A 16,834-nucleotide genomic window follows, 5' to 3' on the forward strand; every position below is an offset into this window, starting at 1 on the left:
AAGGATACACAATGAGACCTCATCTCAAAAAATTTTTAAAAATTCTTAACTTCACCACATCTGCATGACCCCTTTCCTCTATGGGTCTGGGTTCTGGAGGAGGCTATCCTTGGGGACTAATGTTCTGCCCCTCCTCGATGTCATCAGGGCACACGGAAAGGTAGCTCAAATCTGAGGCATCTGGAGGACCTCAGGGAGGACCTGCTGTCATCTCATCACCCTCACTCAGGCTACGGACTGGATTTCACTCACCCTAGACATCAACTTTCCACTATTAAATATCTCTGAAAGAGGTCCATCCTTTAACCAGTAACACCTTATAACGTTAAGCAGATGTCTTACCACTAATGGGCTTCTCCAAGTCAGGAAATTGTGGTCTAGGCAGGCAGTGAACAGGGACTAATGCATCCAGCACCCCAACCAAGCCAGAGGCCCTGCTTTCCACATTCCCAGCCTGGCTCCTACGCCCTGTGGCTCTCAGGATACCACCGGCAGGCGAGAAGCACTGTCGTTAGGACCATGCCTGCCTCCCGCAGCACTCAGGACTCCTGGAGGGGCCCAGTCCAGTCATGTCTCCTCAAGGTACCAGCCCTATGCCAAAGATGTGGAAGCCTGGAAAATAGAAATTGCAGGACCCGAAAGGCCAAGGAAGAAAGAACTTTATGCCAAGAAAGGACAGGGAAGCAATTCACTGGGTCTGGGCCAGCTCTCTAATTTACTGTGTGATCTCCAGGAAGTCACTGCCCCTCTCTGTGCCTCTATACTGCATGGTGGACCAAGCAGCTTTGAAAAGCTATTGAGTGTACACTTCACCTATGAGCCATGGGAACTACTGCAAGGGACAGAAAAACCGGATGAGAGGGAAGAGGAGCTTCCATGTTTAAGAGGCTTCCTGTACACTCTCAATAGGGTCTCAAATTCTTCCACATGTCCCAGTAGCAAGAGGGCTGACAAGCCAGAGAATCTAAGTCCTAAAAGCCAAAGGTCAGCAGAGCAGGACTTGCGGGGAGATGGGAGAAGAGTGACTGAGGGAATTTTACATGGCAAGTCACAGGTTGCCGGACGGGCCCTACCACTGCCACCAAAGGTGAAGAACAAACTGAGCTGGTCCGAGACACGGGGAAAAGCACCTGAGGAGAGGCTCAGGAGAAACCCTGACTCCTGGCTCCAGGCTCTCAGCACAGTCCAGGCCCTGATGCGCATACACTCAAGGCTTTTATTGGGAAAGAAAAACTGGCTGGAAAGTAGCCTCCAATATCCTCACTGCCCAGGGCAGCTGGCGCTTCCTCTGCCAAGTCCAAGAACGAAGGGGCTGCCACACTGGACCTTTAGCAGGCTCACGTGTAGAGATCAAAATCAATGCGTTTGGAATTGTAGAACTGACCACCTGGAGGGTCCAGCTTCCGGCAATAAACACCATCCGGGAAGTAGCCCTCACTCACCCAGGTCTGCAGAAAGAAAGGACAAAGCTGAAGAGAGGTGACAGAAGCTGGGACGGGGAGGTGAGGTCGGAAGGGACTCACCTGCATCTGGGCACTGGTGAACGGTCCGTACAGCTCAGCATCTCCCGTGTTCTCCCACTTATATTCCCACATCACGTCCATCAGACCATCGCCCACGGCCTCTGCGTCTAGAACAACAAAGGTAGCAGGGCCTCAAGTGCTCAGTCTCCTGCCCACACTGTCCTCCTGTGCCTTCCACACTTACCTCCTTTAAGGGTAGGGGTTGGGGTTTCCAGTTCCCCCTCTGTCACTTCCTCAGCAAACATGTCCAGGGAGGGTGGAGGCGTGGGGTCATGGGATCCCTGGGCCCGACACCCCAACCCCTTCAGTCGCATGGCCAACCGTTCCCTTGTTTCCTGGTACACACCAAGATTGCCGCGAGCCACCATTTGATCAGCCAACCCAGAGAGCCGGTCTAGGCGCTGTGGGGAATTGGGCCGTCCAGTCCCCTTACTGTCCCCTTTGCCACCTCCTCGGGCCCCCAGTCGCCTAAGTGCCCCAGCCACTGTCTCTCTTGGCAACAACAGCTCTAAAAGTCCCTCCAGGAGGGCTTGGGCACTCATTGGAGTCTGCCCCACGCCGTCTTCCTCCTCTGAGTCTGAAACCTGGTGCTTATCAGGTGGCCGCTCCTTGATCTTCATCTGTAGGTGAAAGGTAATTCTTATTTCCTGCAAACTTCCACCAGGGCCCAGGCCCACCACCTGCATTTCACGGCCTCAGCCAAAAGAACTCCTGGGCCTCACCCAGTCAATGTTGTCCAGCCAGCTGTCTCGGATCTGCGCGTCCTGGTTCAGGAAGTAGTTGCCGTCAGCATCAAAGTGGCCTTCCTCCATCTCTTCCTGTAGGTTGAAGGGTGTGATCCTCACACCCCCCTCACTAGGGAGAGTAGCTGCTTCCTGACCTGCACCAAAGACATGGGGGTCCCATGCGAGGCATGCAAAAACCAAACAGGCACACCTCCCCCCTCCACACTCTGACCTGTCCCCCCAACACAGCTAACTTCGGGAATAGCGCACCTTCCACATCCTCTGAGGCCAGGATATCATACTTGCTGGAGCCTTCGTCATCGTCATCCTCCTCATCACTGTCTAAAGAGTGTTTGCCTTTGAAGCGGCTCCCAGGACCCCCTGCTCCAGCCACAGGGTCCACCAACTGTGAGTAGGAAGTAGCAAATGAGAATTGCAACCGACTGGCTAGTTTCCCAAATATTCTAGGACCTGTATCCAAACAGGAAACCTTCCAAACCAGTGCACCGGGGAAAACTCTTTCTTCCTCCCATCAGACGCCTCCCTCTTATTTCCCCTCAATGATCCACAGTACTCAGGAGTCTCATCATCTCACCTTCTTTTTGGGAATACTGAGTTCATCTTCATCATCCTCATCTCCTACTCCTTGAAAAGTCACTTTCCTCTTTGGCATGACTGGCAGAACACTTCCTCCAGCTGGACCTAGGATAAAGATAGGGTAAGGAAATTAGGGGAGGAGAGCCGGCGGCGAGAGTGCCCAGTTACCACATACATTTTCTTGCTAAGTGCCAGGTCCCGCTTGAGAGAGGAAGGATCACTAAACCATCAGAAAGAGCCAGCAGGCAGGACGTCCGGTACTGGTTTTGCAATTCGGAGGCGCTGAAGGGAGGATACGTGAAGGACCTCCGCCCCCGCGTGGACCCTGTGGGTATCCCACCCAGGAAAGGGCTCCAGGACGTCATCGCTCCCTACCAGTCCGGGCTACAGAGCTCAACCAGCTCTCCCACCCGAGTGCCCTCAGAGGCCGGTCGGACCCAAGAGCTGGCGCCCTAGTTGCTTCGAACCCCCAGCTCCACGCAGCAACCAACTCGACCACGTCACATTCGACGTACAAGTTACAGAGGAAGCAAATCCGCAGGTATCCGAACAGTACTCTTACCGGCCGGCGCTCACCTAGGAACCAAGAGCCAGGCGGGGAAGAAAAGGAAAGATGCCTTCGCCAGTATTACATCCGGGCCACACGCCTCCATCACCCGGAAGGAGACTCTGGAGGGCGCCATGAGGGCCGGAAGTGGTTTCACTCCTCGCCTAAAGACTGTCGGTACTGGCGGATGTAAGCCATTAGCTAAGGCAGTCTTCGAAGGAAGTGACGTAGGCTCACGTGAACTCCCGTACCTGCCTCGCCCGCTTGAGGATGGCGGGAAGTGTTTATTATTCCTCTACAATGGAGGTTCTGCTGGGGACGTGGCGCTCTGTCTGCTTAAATAGGTGCCCAAGACCTGGATGGAGGGACAAAGCCGAGCGGAGGCTGTGGGTTCCAGTTTGACTTTATAGATAGGGTTCTTTGCGCCCAACAGCATTCAATAGAAACCCTGCGTTCCAAACTTGACAGTCCCAGCACCAGGGAAACAGGCAGAATTATTGTCGCGAGATTAAGGCCAATCGGTGATACGTGAAACCGTCTCTTAAAAACAACAAACAAAAACCCTTGCTTTTCTTCCTGAGTCCTATTTCTGATTGTCAGCACTTCGGCACTTTTCAAACCTAGCTTTTAGGACCCTGGAAGTCATTTGCCCCATGTCTTCCCTACTCAGTTCCTAGTTTTTGCAGTGGAACAGCCATAACAGGAAGTGGCACTGACATCGGCGCCCAGTACCCAGGCAGAAGTCCATAGCGCCCTGCTCTCTGGTTCACCCAGAAAAGATCTTGAACAAGTTACCAAGTGAAGTCTACTTCGCCCCTTAGCAAACTGCCGAGGTGCTGGAAGCTGGCTCCTGCAAAGGTGGAGCCAGGTAAAATCTCAGACAGCAGGTCTAGATCTGGAGCTCTTGGGAACACCTCCACCCCCAGGCAAGATAGCTCAGGTGATCCTGCAGTAGGTGAATGAGGGCGGCCAGATGGACCACACCTTTCCCTTGCAGGATTTTCTCCATTCTGAATCACGACCAAATTTTTTTGGAAGTGTGTCCTCAGTTTCTTCCATGGACACAGAACGCAGGTCCTAGACCAGGAGGGCATCTTGCTATACAGAAAGGATCCTGAAACACCAGCTCTTAGCACTGCTGTTTCATCCCGGAGGGAACTTCCTCTTCTACCTAGAGATCACACACCCCTGAGCCTAATCCTGCTGAGAACTGCCTGCCATGAGGAGCTCCACCTTAGGACCAGAGGACCCCATCCCTTTACTATCCTGACCCCTGGGTAGAATCTGGGGTGGCCGATGACACTACAAGGTAGCCACAGAAAACAAGAATTGGATGATTGGTTGTGTGCACCTGCAGAGATGAACTGAAGACAGCTAGTCCACCCTAGAAGCCCAGTACCAGGAAGTGCACCAAGCTGCTGACCAAGAACCTGAAGACTGGCTTTGCAGTCCCCGTCAGCTTCCAGGAGTGCACAAGCATGTTGGAAAGGGGATCTCAGTGCTCTGAGCTGTGCAGAGGGCCCCAGGAAGCCAGTGATAGTGGAGGCAGCAGATCCCAAGCAAAGCTGAGGCAGGAGCTGGACCGCTACGCTTGGGTAGTCTAGACGTACCCGCTAAGGTCAGAATGAGAATGGAGACTCAGACTTTCTTCCTGGCTCCCTCCCCTTACCCCAAAGCCCTCTTTAAATAACAAGGCAGGAGACAGATCCAGGTATAACAGCAGGTTCTTTTTCCGGTTCCTCAAAGCGCCACAAAACCGCCACTGGGATGGGGACCAAGACAGAAGAGAATGTAAACATTGGGTTCCACCCCCTGTACTCAAGGGAAGACCCTTACTCAGAGAGGGACTTGACAGCTGGAAAGGAACAAAGTGAAAGACAGGCTTCCTAATGAGGCGGCAGAGAGGCTTGAGCGTACAAAGCAAGTGGGTCAGGAGGGAGAGCAGGACACAGTGGGGAAGGAAACGGAGGACAACTTCACGTCCCCTTAAATAAACTGGAGTACAGGAGCACTGTGGAACACAGGTCAGAGCACCCCACCCCAGGCCAACCTGACCTTCTGTACATAATTACAACACAAGGATATCCAGGAGAGAAAAAATAGCCTTGGCCCCCAGTGGGGTGACAGGCAGGGCCCCACAACAGGAAAAGGAACCTAGCTCCACCATCTAAGGGAAGCCGCTGGAGTGTAAGAATCTGCAACTGCTGTCATTGCCAGAGTCACCCTGTGGTGACAAAAGGCAAATTCAGACAGTGCCCCAGAAGGAGTCCGTAGGAGTGACAGAGACCGAGCTGAGCCTAACTGGACGAAAGAGTCTCCAGACTTGGTCACTGCTACCCTAGGAAATATAACTGTCCCATGCACTGTGGCTGTCCAGGCCATGTAGGGATCAGCAGCTGGCAAGGAGTCAGGGGAATCAAGCCACTTTCCTCAGAAAAAGGAAGAGCCTGCCAAGGGAGCTGGGAGAACACCCCTGCTAGGTCTGCTCTTGACTGAGGAAAAAGGAAGAGGGCCATGTCATCCAGACCCAGCAAGAGGTCAGAAGTAAGCATCCTGCCGGGCTTCAGCTGCTGACCTGTCTCCACCATCATGGGGTGCTGGAGGCCCATCTGCCTTTTGACGCAAGGAAAGTTTCCGGCCTTGGCCTTTCTTCTCCTGTTTCTGCCGCTCCTTCTCCTGCTTCTGCTGTTCCTTCTCTTGTTCCTTTTCCCATTTTTGCCGCTCTTTTTCCTGTCTTTGCTGCTCCTTCTCTCGCTCTTTCTCCTGTTTCTGCCGCTCTTTCTCCTGTTTCTGCCGCTCTTTCTCCTGTTTCTGCCGCTCTTTCTCCTGCCGCCGGGTCTCCTTACTGGTGCCTAGTGGGGTGCTGTTGCCAGTAGGTGAAGGAAGGGATGGGTGTAGTCCCTCAGCAGTGACGACAGCCCCAGGAACAGGGCCAGCACTAGCCCTGCGGACAGGAGGTGGTGGGGAAGGAGCCCCTCCAGCTGCCCGGGAGCCTCTGCTCTTAAGACTAGGGAGGCTGAGGAGGCTGGAGGAAGGGCCCAGGGGTGGCTGCTGCCGCCTGCGCTCCTCATGGATAGCTCGGGAGCCATGTAGTCGCCGTGAGGGCCGGTACTGCAGCTCTCCCCTAGTTTCCCGCCACTTCTTCAGCTGGGTTGCATTCTCCCGCTCAATCAATGCTTCTGTCACTGGGAGGTTGGTTACCTAGACAGAAGACACGGGAGCCAGAGTATAGATGGGTTTGGATATGGGCTGAAGAGACCAAGGTGTGCTGAGGCTCAAGGCCTACCTCATGCACCAGGAAGTCCTCCTGCATACACTGTGGTGGCAGGTTTCGAAGCTGCTCCATGGTTTCATACATGCCTTGACAGGAGCGCAGCTTTTCCACAGAACCCAATGTGTGTCGCAGCAAGACAAGAGCCACTCGGAAGATGATCTTAACGCCTACAGGGTCAGAGAGGGGCACAAAGAGATCAGGTCCAGGATCTTAGCCTTTCTCATATAGGAAAGACAGCCCCTGTTGCTGTTAACTGCCCACCTTACAGGTGAAGAAAGTTGCTATAGGTTGCAGGTTTCTTGGAGGGCAAACAGACTCTAGGTTCGTGGCTTGAATCAAGATGGGTCCTGTTTTCCCTATTTGCAGATTGCTTATTATAAAGCCTAGGCCCAACAATACTTTTGTCCATGGGCCACCAGTAATGTGACAAATCCTAGCCCCCGAGCCTAGGCAGCCACTGAAATACCTTCACAGAAAAACATGTCCCAGACACGCAGCACTGAAGCCCACGGGAGGGTGCGAGCAAAGATGCACATGAACCATTCTGTCATGTAGAGCACAGGGTCAATGCGCTGCCGCCGAAGATGCCGATGTGCCAGTGGGGAAGCCCGGCGCAGGAGCGCAAAAAAGATCTCTCCATCCAATTGAATGGCCTCCTAGAAGTGGTGGGAAGAGCCATGAGAAATGGGTCTGGCTTGCTATGTTCCCCTCAGTACAATCAAACCTAAGAGGGTATCTTAACCTCAGTGGTAGAGGAACAGAAGGACAAATGAGGCAAGGCAAGGACCTAAGGCAGCCTTGGGGAAGGTCACAGCCCCAGGGCACCCAGCTTCCAGACACTCACCAGCCCTGCACTGTAGTAACCTGGGAGGTACTTGTCGCAGATCTGTACCAGGCACCAAAAGGCTTGCTAAGAAGGGCAAGAACAAGGAGGCAGGGATGGGGCCTGAGAAGCAGGGAGTAGGCAGCTCTCCCATCACCATGGTATGCCAAGATCTTCTCACCCCCACCCCAACCAGGTCCACATATGCTGACCTCCGCAGGCATGTGCATGAGCAGCACAGCAGCCACTGGGGCCTGGGCCTGACAGTAGCCCTCGTCAGGCCTGTAGATGGTATAGGCCTTCAGGATTCGGTACAGGTCCTGTTGCCTAAGGGGAGTGCAGAAGATGGCAATCATCAAACCTGCCCCTGCCCCTGGACCAGAACTCTCCTACAAGTTCCAAGCTAATCTCAGATCTTTACTACCACTTAGCCATCTACCTTCCCAGACCTGCGTACCAGAGGCTCAGCAAAGCATTCTAGGTCCTAGCCTTTCATCCTTGGCTGCATACCCCATAAGCTTCCTACCCATTTCCTCCTTGACCTATAACCACCCCCAAAGCAATCATGGTTATTTTCTCCAGGAACTTATCAATAACCACAATATTAGCCCTTCTCTGGAAGCAAGTGTGTTTAAACCCAGGACAGTCAATCAAGAGGGTTATCTGTTTCACTGGATTTTATCAGACCTCTTAGCATATCCAGTAGTCCTGGTTCTTAAAGGCCAGGAAACCAGATGTATGCCACTTCTTACTCTTATCTCTACACTGAACCAGATCTGTGTCCTAGCCTTCTTTTCTTTGCAGAGTTCCTTCATATCTGATATTTCCATCTACTCCAAAACAGCTTCTCAAAGGGTAGCCAGCAAGTCTGAGCCATACCATATCACGAACTTCATGGACACCTGTTCTTTCCCCACTCCACAGCTACTTCCTTCTCTGACCTCTATCTCTCTCTCTCTCTCTTTTTTTTTTTTTTTTTTTTTGCTTTTTCGAAACAGGGTTTCTCTGTGGCTTTGGAGCCTGTCATGGAACTAACTCTGTAGACCAGGCTGGTCTCGAACTCACAGAGATCCTCCTGCCTCTGCCTCCCGAGTGCTGGGATTAAAGGCGTGTGCCACCATCGCCCGGCTGACCTCTATCTCTTGTCCCAAAATATCTATTAACCTTCCAGATCTCCCTGCTTCCAGTCATACTGCTAATACTGCTTACATTAGCACCACCCCAAATCCAGTCATTCATATGTGACCATTTATATCTTTTTTTTTTTTTTTTTTGGTTTTTCGAGACAGAGTTTCTCTGTGGTTTTGGAGCCTGTCCTGGAACTAGCTCTTGCAGACCAGGCTGGTCTCGAACTCACAGAGATCCGCCTGCCTCTGCCTCCAGAGTGCTGGGATTAAAGGCGTGCGCCACCACCGCCCAGCCCCCATTTATATCTTATCTGCAACTACATCACTATTTAAAAATTTGAGGTGGGGTTTCATGTAGCCCTTGTTCTAACCTGATCCTGAATTTCTGATCGTCCTACCGCCCTCTCTCCAGTACCAGGATTAAAGGTGTGCACCATCACACTTGTTTCCTGTGGGGCTGAGAGTCACTCAGAACCATGTATGCTAGACAAGCATTCTACTTGAATGAACTGTGTCCCACCCCTATTTACTTATTTTGGTATTTAATTCTCAAAATACAAACGAAATAACATATCTGACAATGCTGATTATTTTATGTAATAAAAGTAGCCCATATTGAACTAACACTAACAAAATACTGGGGGCTGGAGAGACGGCTCAGTAGTTAAGAGCACTTTTTGCTCTTGCAAAGGACCCAAGTTCAGCTCCCAGTACCCACATACATGGTGACTCACAACCATCTGTAACTCCAGTTCCAGATGGTCCCGCACCTCTTCTGACATCCTCTGGTACCAGGCACATAAAAATGTAGCCTCGACCATATCCACCCCTCCGCCTATGACGAGATCCCAGCCTTTCTTTCAGCTATTACTGTGCCATCTTTTCGGCTTCATCCGTTCTTCTATTAAATCATTAAATCAGCCTAGTAATAATCTGTTTTTTAAGTCTTTATTTCTTTTGCAGTGCTAGGTTTGAACCCAGTGCCTTGTGCATGCTAGGCAAGCAAGCACTCTAGCACTGAGCTACATGTCCAGGCCTGCTGTCTCTTCTTATTTTTACTCACTGAAGCTGACAGGCTTGTGAGCCACCTCACTGGCTCTCACTTGTGTCCCTTAATCCCACTCTCCTCTCCAAAGAACAAACTCTTTCTTTCTTTACCTCGTCAGCCAGGGTGCTCTAGAAAACACTCTCACTGTCTCCTGTGATCTTCCTCCTACACTTTTGGCAGGCACTTGCCTATTGTTCCTCACAAAACTGCCTTCATCAGATCATTAATAAGCCCGCTGTAGTGGCTCACACTTTTAACCCCAGGACGGGAGAGGCTGAGGCAGGAAGATTTTCAGAACTGCAAGACTGTCTCAAAAGAAGTCACTACTGACTTACATAGTGTTACATCCAAGTTAGTTCTCAGATTTGGATTTACTCATCCTCAGCACCATTTCCTGAAGTGGATTCTCGAGGTTATTTTTCATGTTGCTTTAGAAGTGAGGCTCTCCTCTTCTCTCTATAGCTTCGAGTCCTAAATGCCCTCTCTGTAATTTTTCATAGTCTCATTCCCAACACCAACACACTGCTACTTCAGGGCTCAAGTCTTGCTTGTTTAGCCTTTTTTTTTTTTTTTTTTTTTTTTTTTTGAGACAGGTTTCACTATGCATGCCTGGCTGGTCTAAAACTCACAGGGGGGAGGGGCTGGAGAGATGGCTCAGTGGTTAAGAGCATTGCCTGCTCTTCCAAAGTTCCTGAGTTCAATTCCCAGCAACCACATGGTGGCTCACAACCATCTGAAATGAGGTCTGGTGCCCTCTTCTGGCCTTCAGGCATACACGCAGAAAGAATATTGTATACATAGTAAATAAATAAATATTTAAAAAATAATAAATAAAACTCACAGGAATTCACCTGCCTCTGCCTACCCAGTACTGGAATTAAAATAAAAGTGTGCACCACCACACTAGGTCACACCTTCCTTTTGAGCTATACTTACAGCTTTGTGATCACATTGAGTCCCCTGTGAGTCTAATCCCTCCATAAGCACACTTTCAATCCCTAACTTATTCCCAATATAAACTCTTTTACTGAAATCCAGACTTATAATATAGTGGGTACCCAACCTGCCTACATTCCCTGGATGTCCAATAAACAAGGCCCTCCTAGCTGCCTTTAATCCCAGCACTCCAGGAAGCAGAGGCAGGCAGATCTCTGTGAGTTCAAGGCCAGCCTGGTCTACAAGAACTAGTTCCAGGACAGGCACCAAAGCTACAGAAAAACCCTGTCTCAAAACAAACAAATGAACAAAAAACAACCCCCCTCCTACTTTGCTACAGTCTTACTCTAGTCAAACTGTCCTGGAACTCAAGATGTATGTTAGGCTGACCTTAAAGTCATGACAATCCTCCTGCCTCAGGTTCCTAAGTATTGATTTTATGCCCAGCCCCCACCCCAACCCACAAAAGTCCACCTGAGACTATAGGCATGAGCTACCAAGCCTGACCCTAAAACTTCTGACATAACCCAAACCCCTTTTCCCCGCACCTCTCTGGTCTTGACTAGTAGGTAGCATGTCTGTCATACCTTCTGTCCCCACACGCTCTCCATTCTCCCCCCTTTTTTTTAGATTTATTTATTTATTATGTATACAACATTCCTTCCACGTATGCTTGCATGCCAGAAGAGGACACCAGATCTCATTATAGATGGCTGTGAGCCACCATGTGGTTGCTGGGAATTCAACTCAGGACCTCTGGAAGAGCAGTCAGTGCTCTTAACCTCTGAGCCATCTCCAGCCCTCCATTCTCCTTTAGTGTGCTAAAGTCCTCTCCACTACCTCACGTACAACATACTTTCCTTCATGTGGGACTGCCTATTCCCACAGGAAGACAGTTTGGGGGTTTGGGGTCATTGCAGCCATCTGTGGCTGGAATAGTGCCTGACAGAGTAGTACTCAATTGTTATTTGTTAAACGATGATTATTTATTTAAGCTAGACATGGCAGTACATACCTATCTATAATCCCAGCATTTGGGTGGCAGAGATAGATCTGATTTTTGAAGCCAGTATGATCTATATAGTCAGACCCTATCTCAAAGAAAAAACAAATATATAATACTGTTTTTATATTACATAAAGAAAAATGTTCATCTAGGACTGAGAACGTAGCTCGGTGGTAGAACACTTGCCTAACGTGAGCTCCAACACAGCAGAAAGGTCACCTTGTATACTAATAAGGAGTGGTACCTGTATTTCATCTTGACGAAGCTTAACCTACAGAACAAAATCCAAGTGCCTTGGCTTTTAGTGATCTGGCCCAAACTTCCAGATTCAGCACTACAGAACCCCACTATCCAGATACTGCTTATAGAGTTCCTATGAAGGAAAACCCTGCCCTGCCCTAGCCCCAACTATCTTTCAAAACCCAGCACAAATAGAACCTCAATAGTCCTTGATTTGCTACACAAAGACCCGCATTAGACTCTCCCTCATCAGACACTTCTTTTATCACTACTTGATACTCAATCGATTGTCATTCACTCCTCTAAGAGCCCTAGAGAGCAAGAATTGCTTGGACCAAGCCTTGTATCTACTCAGAACCTTCCACAGATGTCTGCTTACTGACCCACATAGTTAGCTCTTACCCATGCCCTCCTCGAGCAGCAAACATTTCATGGAAAGGGAACTGGCGATGTAAGTCCTTCTCAATCACATCCAGCCACTTGGGGTCCCCAGGGGCCCGTTCCAGCTCCTACAATGGGACAGCAGGGGTTACCTCAGGATCCAGGAGAACTGAGTTCTCCTGCAAAGACAGTGCCATGTGTCCCCAGACCTCGGAGTTGCACAAACCTCAAACTTGCCCGGGTTCTGCTCCAGGAGTTCCTTGCTATTAGACAGGTACTGCCAGGCCTTGGCTCTGAGAGAAGAGGGGATCCCTTTCCGGCAGCGCAGTTTTACCTAAGGCAGAGTAGCATCAGGGATGACAGCTTCAGGACTGGAATATTCTCCAAGCTTTCCCCACTAGCCATCAGGCTCCCAGAGACATTCCTCCCACGTGCCAGCTGTGACAAAGCTGGACCTGGCCTGGCTACAGTTTAAAGCTCCTCCCAAGGCTCAGCACCACTGATCTTCAATGTGTTAGGAGGGCAGATATTATTAGTTTCCTGGGCTTTCCATCAGCATTGCCCCTCCCCCACCCTCACACATTGTCCAACCCACCACACAGCCCTCAAACCTTCTGGAAACGCCGTGACAGCCACTTATCCCAGTTATTGAACATTTCCAGCCATTTGAGCTCCCGTTGCCGAGCCACATCCACAGGAATAGAGCTCTCTCTGTAGAGTCAGGGTAAGTAGGGAAGACGTCAGTGGGCTACTGGGGAAACTGAGCCAGCCAGCTGCCTCAGGCTCAACTGAGAAACTAGAAATTGTGCCATCCAGATGTCTGAATAGTTGGCCATCCAAAGCCTTGTCCGCCACACTTTAAGGACTTCCTTCTCTACTAGATCTTTACACACAGAATTTAAATCCCATTTCTGACACATCCAATTTTGGTAATACTGAAGATACATTCTGGCTAGTGACGCAGCTCGGTGGTATTGTGCTTATCTTGCATGTCAAAGGCCCTAAATTCAGTCCTAGCATTGCAAAAATAATGGTATTTAAACTTAAGCCACATTTTTGCATTACATCTGGATCTAAGTTCTAGTTTTACCATTTATTCATTGTGTGACCTTGAGAAGTCACTTAATTTTCCTAAGCCTCAATTTCCTCATTTGTAAGGTAGAGAAAATAACAATATCTACCTGAAAGGACCTGTAAGGTGCTATAGCAGGGGGCTCAGTCAGTATTCGTAATGACCTTACGAGATTTCTTAGACCATCTGTGACTTCCTCTCCTCTTTACAACCTCCCCAGATTCCCAAGCAAATGAACTCTCTTGCCCTGGTACTGTTCTGTCAGCTCCGTGTTCAAGATGCCCCCATCTGTCTGGCAATGGTTGGCTACTTACAAGAACCAGTTCCAGGAGAATGAAATGGAAGTGCAAGAATAGGTTTTAGAAATTCCACAGACTAAGTCAAGACCCATTTCTGTCTCTTAGAGCTGGAAGCCCTGACGTGTGTAACCTGTGGGTCGCCCTCAGCTATAAACGGGATGCCACTATCTACAGTTATGAGAACTAATAAGAAAAATGCAAAGTTAGGCATTGGTGGTGCAAGTCTTTTAATCCTAGCACTTGGGAGACAGAGGCAGGTGGGGTCTCTGTGAGTTCAAAGCCAGCCTGGTCTACAAAGAGAGTTTCAGGACAGCCAGAGCTGTTACACAGAGAAACCCTGTCTCGAAAAACAAAACAACAAAAAAAGAGCATAAAAAGACTGTTAAATAGGAGCTTTTTGTATATTGATTTATTTTGAGCTAGGCATTCCCTAAACAGAGACGCCCTAAATCAGTTCCACTCTCAGAGGTGGGAAGATGAAGGTGCCTTCCTGCCCTTAGGAACACTGCAGCTTACAAAAGGAGGAATGGCTGGAGAGAAGGCTCAGCTCTAAGAAACTGGATGTTCTTGCAGAGAACCAGGGTCCAGTTCCCAGCACCCACATGGCAGCTAAGGAAGGTCTGCAGAAAATGTAGTTCAGAGGACCTGAAGCTCTGTGTCTCCCCGGGCACTACAAGCACATGATGCATGCCGTGTGCAGACACGCATACAGGTGAAACACTACATACATAAACACTGATCAAACCAAAACAGAAAGGGGAGCCACGTCCACTCTGACACGAGAAATGCAATGATAAAAACTCACACAAGCATTAGTATTATGAGCACAGCAGGTATCAGCGGAAGGCTTCCTGAAGGAAAGGCGATCAGAAGTGTACCAGAAGGAGCAAAGAAAAAGATGGAAGAGAAGGGGAAGAAGAGCGTCCCTGGCAGGTGAAGAGGCCTGAATAATCCACTACTAATTTAGTACAGAGCCTGGCAGATTGGCGCTGAGACCAAAGTGGCTGGCATGGCTGAGCAGTACGGTGCCAGCGTGAAAGCTGAAGAGTGTGGACTTTACCCTGTAAGAGAAAGTGTTTATGCTAATTCCTCTGGCATGGAAGACAGACTCTAAAGTGACAAAGTTACAAAAAGAGAAATAGCACCCAGCACAGTGCCTGACACAGGAGCAATATTCTAAAACTGAATTTGACCCAAGTTCCTCTGACTAGTACTGAGAAATGTCCACTACTCACACAGATCCACACTATTTGAGGGAGGCAACTCAAGTGTGCTAGTTTTGTTTCTTATGAGCTGAAAAGAGTGCAGGAGAAAGGATCAGCATCAAACTTCAGTCAGAGTTCCACCTGTGCCCAGTCAAGTTTTCTGAGTTTGCTTAGCTTATAAGCCCTGCCTAGATTACTCCCAGCCATCTTCCTGACTGACAGGCTCCTCAGCAGAAGTCTCACATCCAGGTGCTCACAAAACCCTCTGGTCTCTAGGCTTAACCCAAGCAACTGTACTGAAACCATCAGTTTAGGCATTCCCTCCAGATGAGTGCCTTCAAAGTACGACTTGAGTCTGCTCAGCACAGGCCTGGCTCCCGCGTCCCCAGGCGATGCTCTAGGCTGAGCTAACCAGGTTACTGACCAGCAGCAGGTTAAGGGAGCACAGAAACAATGGTAGGATCCAGAGAGGGGGAAGGAAGAAGGCAGAGCGATCACACCCCCACCTTAGGAGTGACTCAGGCCCCTCCCTGGAAGGAACTAGGAAAGCTCGACTAGGGCAGGGGAGATGAGGAAATGGGGAAGAGGCCACCCCCACCCCTTGCCTTCAGTGAAAAGACAGCCTGCCCTGTCCCAGGAGCCCTGCCTTCAGGGCCTCCCCTCCATCAACCAGACTTCCTCACCCCACCATTCTGCCTGCTGCTTTTCTGAAGGCGCCGGCATCCTTCCTGCCCTCAGGGACCCAAGATCTCTACAGAACCCGGTCCAATCAATCTTCCAGAGTATCTGACCTTTTAGTAATGGTTTCATACCAAGCAGCGAGCAGCTTCACTGCTTAGCAGGTATCATCTCGCTCAACCCTTCAGTTCACAGGGGAAACCGAGGCACAGGGACAGGGGCGCCACTAGCTCAAGGACACTGGCCAGGGCAAGGTCTAGACTTAAACCCACATAGGTGACTGTCTTCATCCCGGACTCTGAAGCCACAGACACACCAGGATGCTCTGGGCACTACAGCTCCTGCTAATGACTCCCTGGGGCGGGCCTGGCCAGGGGCATCACTTCCCTTCCCCCCACCCCAGTTTCCACAGCAGCCCCACGGAGTGCCCACCGTGTACTCACAGGCTGCCCGAGTACTGGCTGCCCCCAAGGAAACCATACTTGTCCGTCTTGCGCAGGGCCAGCCCATTTATCTCCGAGTCTGAACCCATGGAGCTCACATCATCCGCCAAGGACTCCAAGGTCCCGGACATGAGACTCACGGAATCCAAGTAGCTCAGGGAGTCCGGGGCCTGCCCTCGAGGCCCAGAGATGCCAGGTCCGAGGCTGGACGTGGAGCCCAGGTCTTGAAAGTTTTCAACAGGCTCTGGAGCTGGGGTCACCGTCACCACAGCCACCGGAGCCTCACCCGTCCCGGGAGGACCTGGGACAAGCCCCGAGGGGTCCTCGGGCGCCGGCCCTGCGGATGCTGATGTAGCAGCCCCATGTCCACCTGTCACCTGTCCTGCTCCACCCGGTGCAGTCACTCCTGAAGCCACTGTGGTTCCCGGCTTGGGGGCAAGCGGGGGTTTGGCAGTCAGGGCTCCAGGCGCCGTTCTGGAAGGGGTCCGAGTTGGAGTCCCTGGTCCTGGGACGGGCGAGGCTCGAGCCTCTTCCGTCTTCGGAGCGTCTGCTCCCGAAGCCAAGGCCACCGAGGTCTCCGCTCCTGCCTCTGTCGCCGGTGCAGGGGATTCTTGCGTCTTCGCGGCTTCGGGTGAGGCCTCCAGGGTCAGCACCACCAGCGTGCTGCCCGTGGCCGTCGTGGCCGTGGTCTGTGCCGACCCTGGAAGCCAGGCGGGCTGAGCCTCCCCGGGGACCACCAGGTCGACGGGAGCAGAAGTGGCCGTAGTCACTGGCGGTCCCGGTGCCACCACTAGTACCGGCCCGGCCCGGGAGCCCCGGGGCGGAGGCGAAGGGGCAGCGGAGGCGCCGTGACGGCGCGGCGGGGCCACCAGGGGCGCCGGGCCCGTCTCCATAGCCGTGGGCCGCCCCT

General features: G+C 51.1%; 2 protein-coding genes across 6 annotated transcripts; both read right to left on the bottom strand.

The window, feature by feature from the left end:
• Positions 1-1,198: 1,198 nt before the first annotated feature.
• Cd2bp2 (CD2 cytoplasmic tail binding protein 2) lies at positions 1,199-3,482 on the bottom strand. Of its 5 annotated transcripts, none has more exons than XM_013347971.2 (7): positions 3,408-3,482; positions 2,844-2,950; positions 2,519-2,654; positions 2,246-2,403; positions 1,708-2,143; positions 1,524-1,630; positions 1,199-1,448 (listed from the first exon to the last, which is right to left on the bottom strand). In XM_013347971.2, exons 2-7 carry the CDS (start codon positions 2,919-2,921, stop codon positions 1,338-1,340), a joined length of 1,026 nt encoding a protein of 341 aa, XP_013203425.1. In that variant the 5' UTR covers positions 2,922-2,950; positions 3,408-3,482; the 3' UTR covers positions 1,199-1,337. The 5 variants fall into 5 exon arrangements, with proteins under 5 accessions (XP_013203425.1, XP_005351340.1, XP_005351341.1 ...); XM_005351283.3 differs by having other exon boundaries at positions 3,422-3,481; XM_005351284.3 differs by having other exon boundaries at positions 3,361-3,417.
• Positions 3,483-5,098: 1,616 nt separating this feature from the next.
• On the bottom strand, positions 5,099-16,828 carry Tbc1d10b (TBC1 domain family member 10B). Its single transcript, XM_005351285.1, has 9 exons — positions 15,925-16,828; positions 12,839-12,938; positions 12,454-12,561; positions 12,249-12,355; positions 7,702-7,816; positions 7,511-7,576; positions 7,133-7,322; positions 6,679-6,833; positions 5,099-6,593 (listed from the first exon to the last, which is right to left on the bottom strand). The coding sequence occupies exons 1-9, from the start codon at positions 16,815-16,817 to the stop codon at positions 5,931-5,933; spliced, it is 2,397 nt and encodes a 798-aa protein (XP_005351342.1). The 5' UTR covers positions 16,818-16,828; the 3' UTR covers positions 5,099-5,930.
• Between the last annotated feature and the right edge of the window lie 6 nt (positions 16,829-16,834).

This window comes from Microtus ochrogaster, chromosome 8, assembly GCF_000317375.1.
Source record: "Microtus ochrogaster isolate Prairie Vole_2 chromosome 8, MicOch1.0, whole genome shotgun sequence".
Taxonomy (NCBI): Eukaryota; Metazoa; Chordata; class Mammalia; order Rodentia; family Cricetidae; genus Microtus; species Microtus ochrogaster.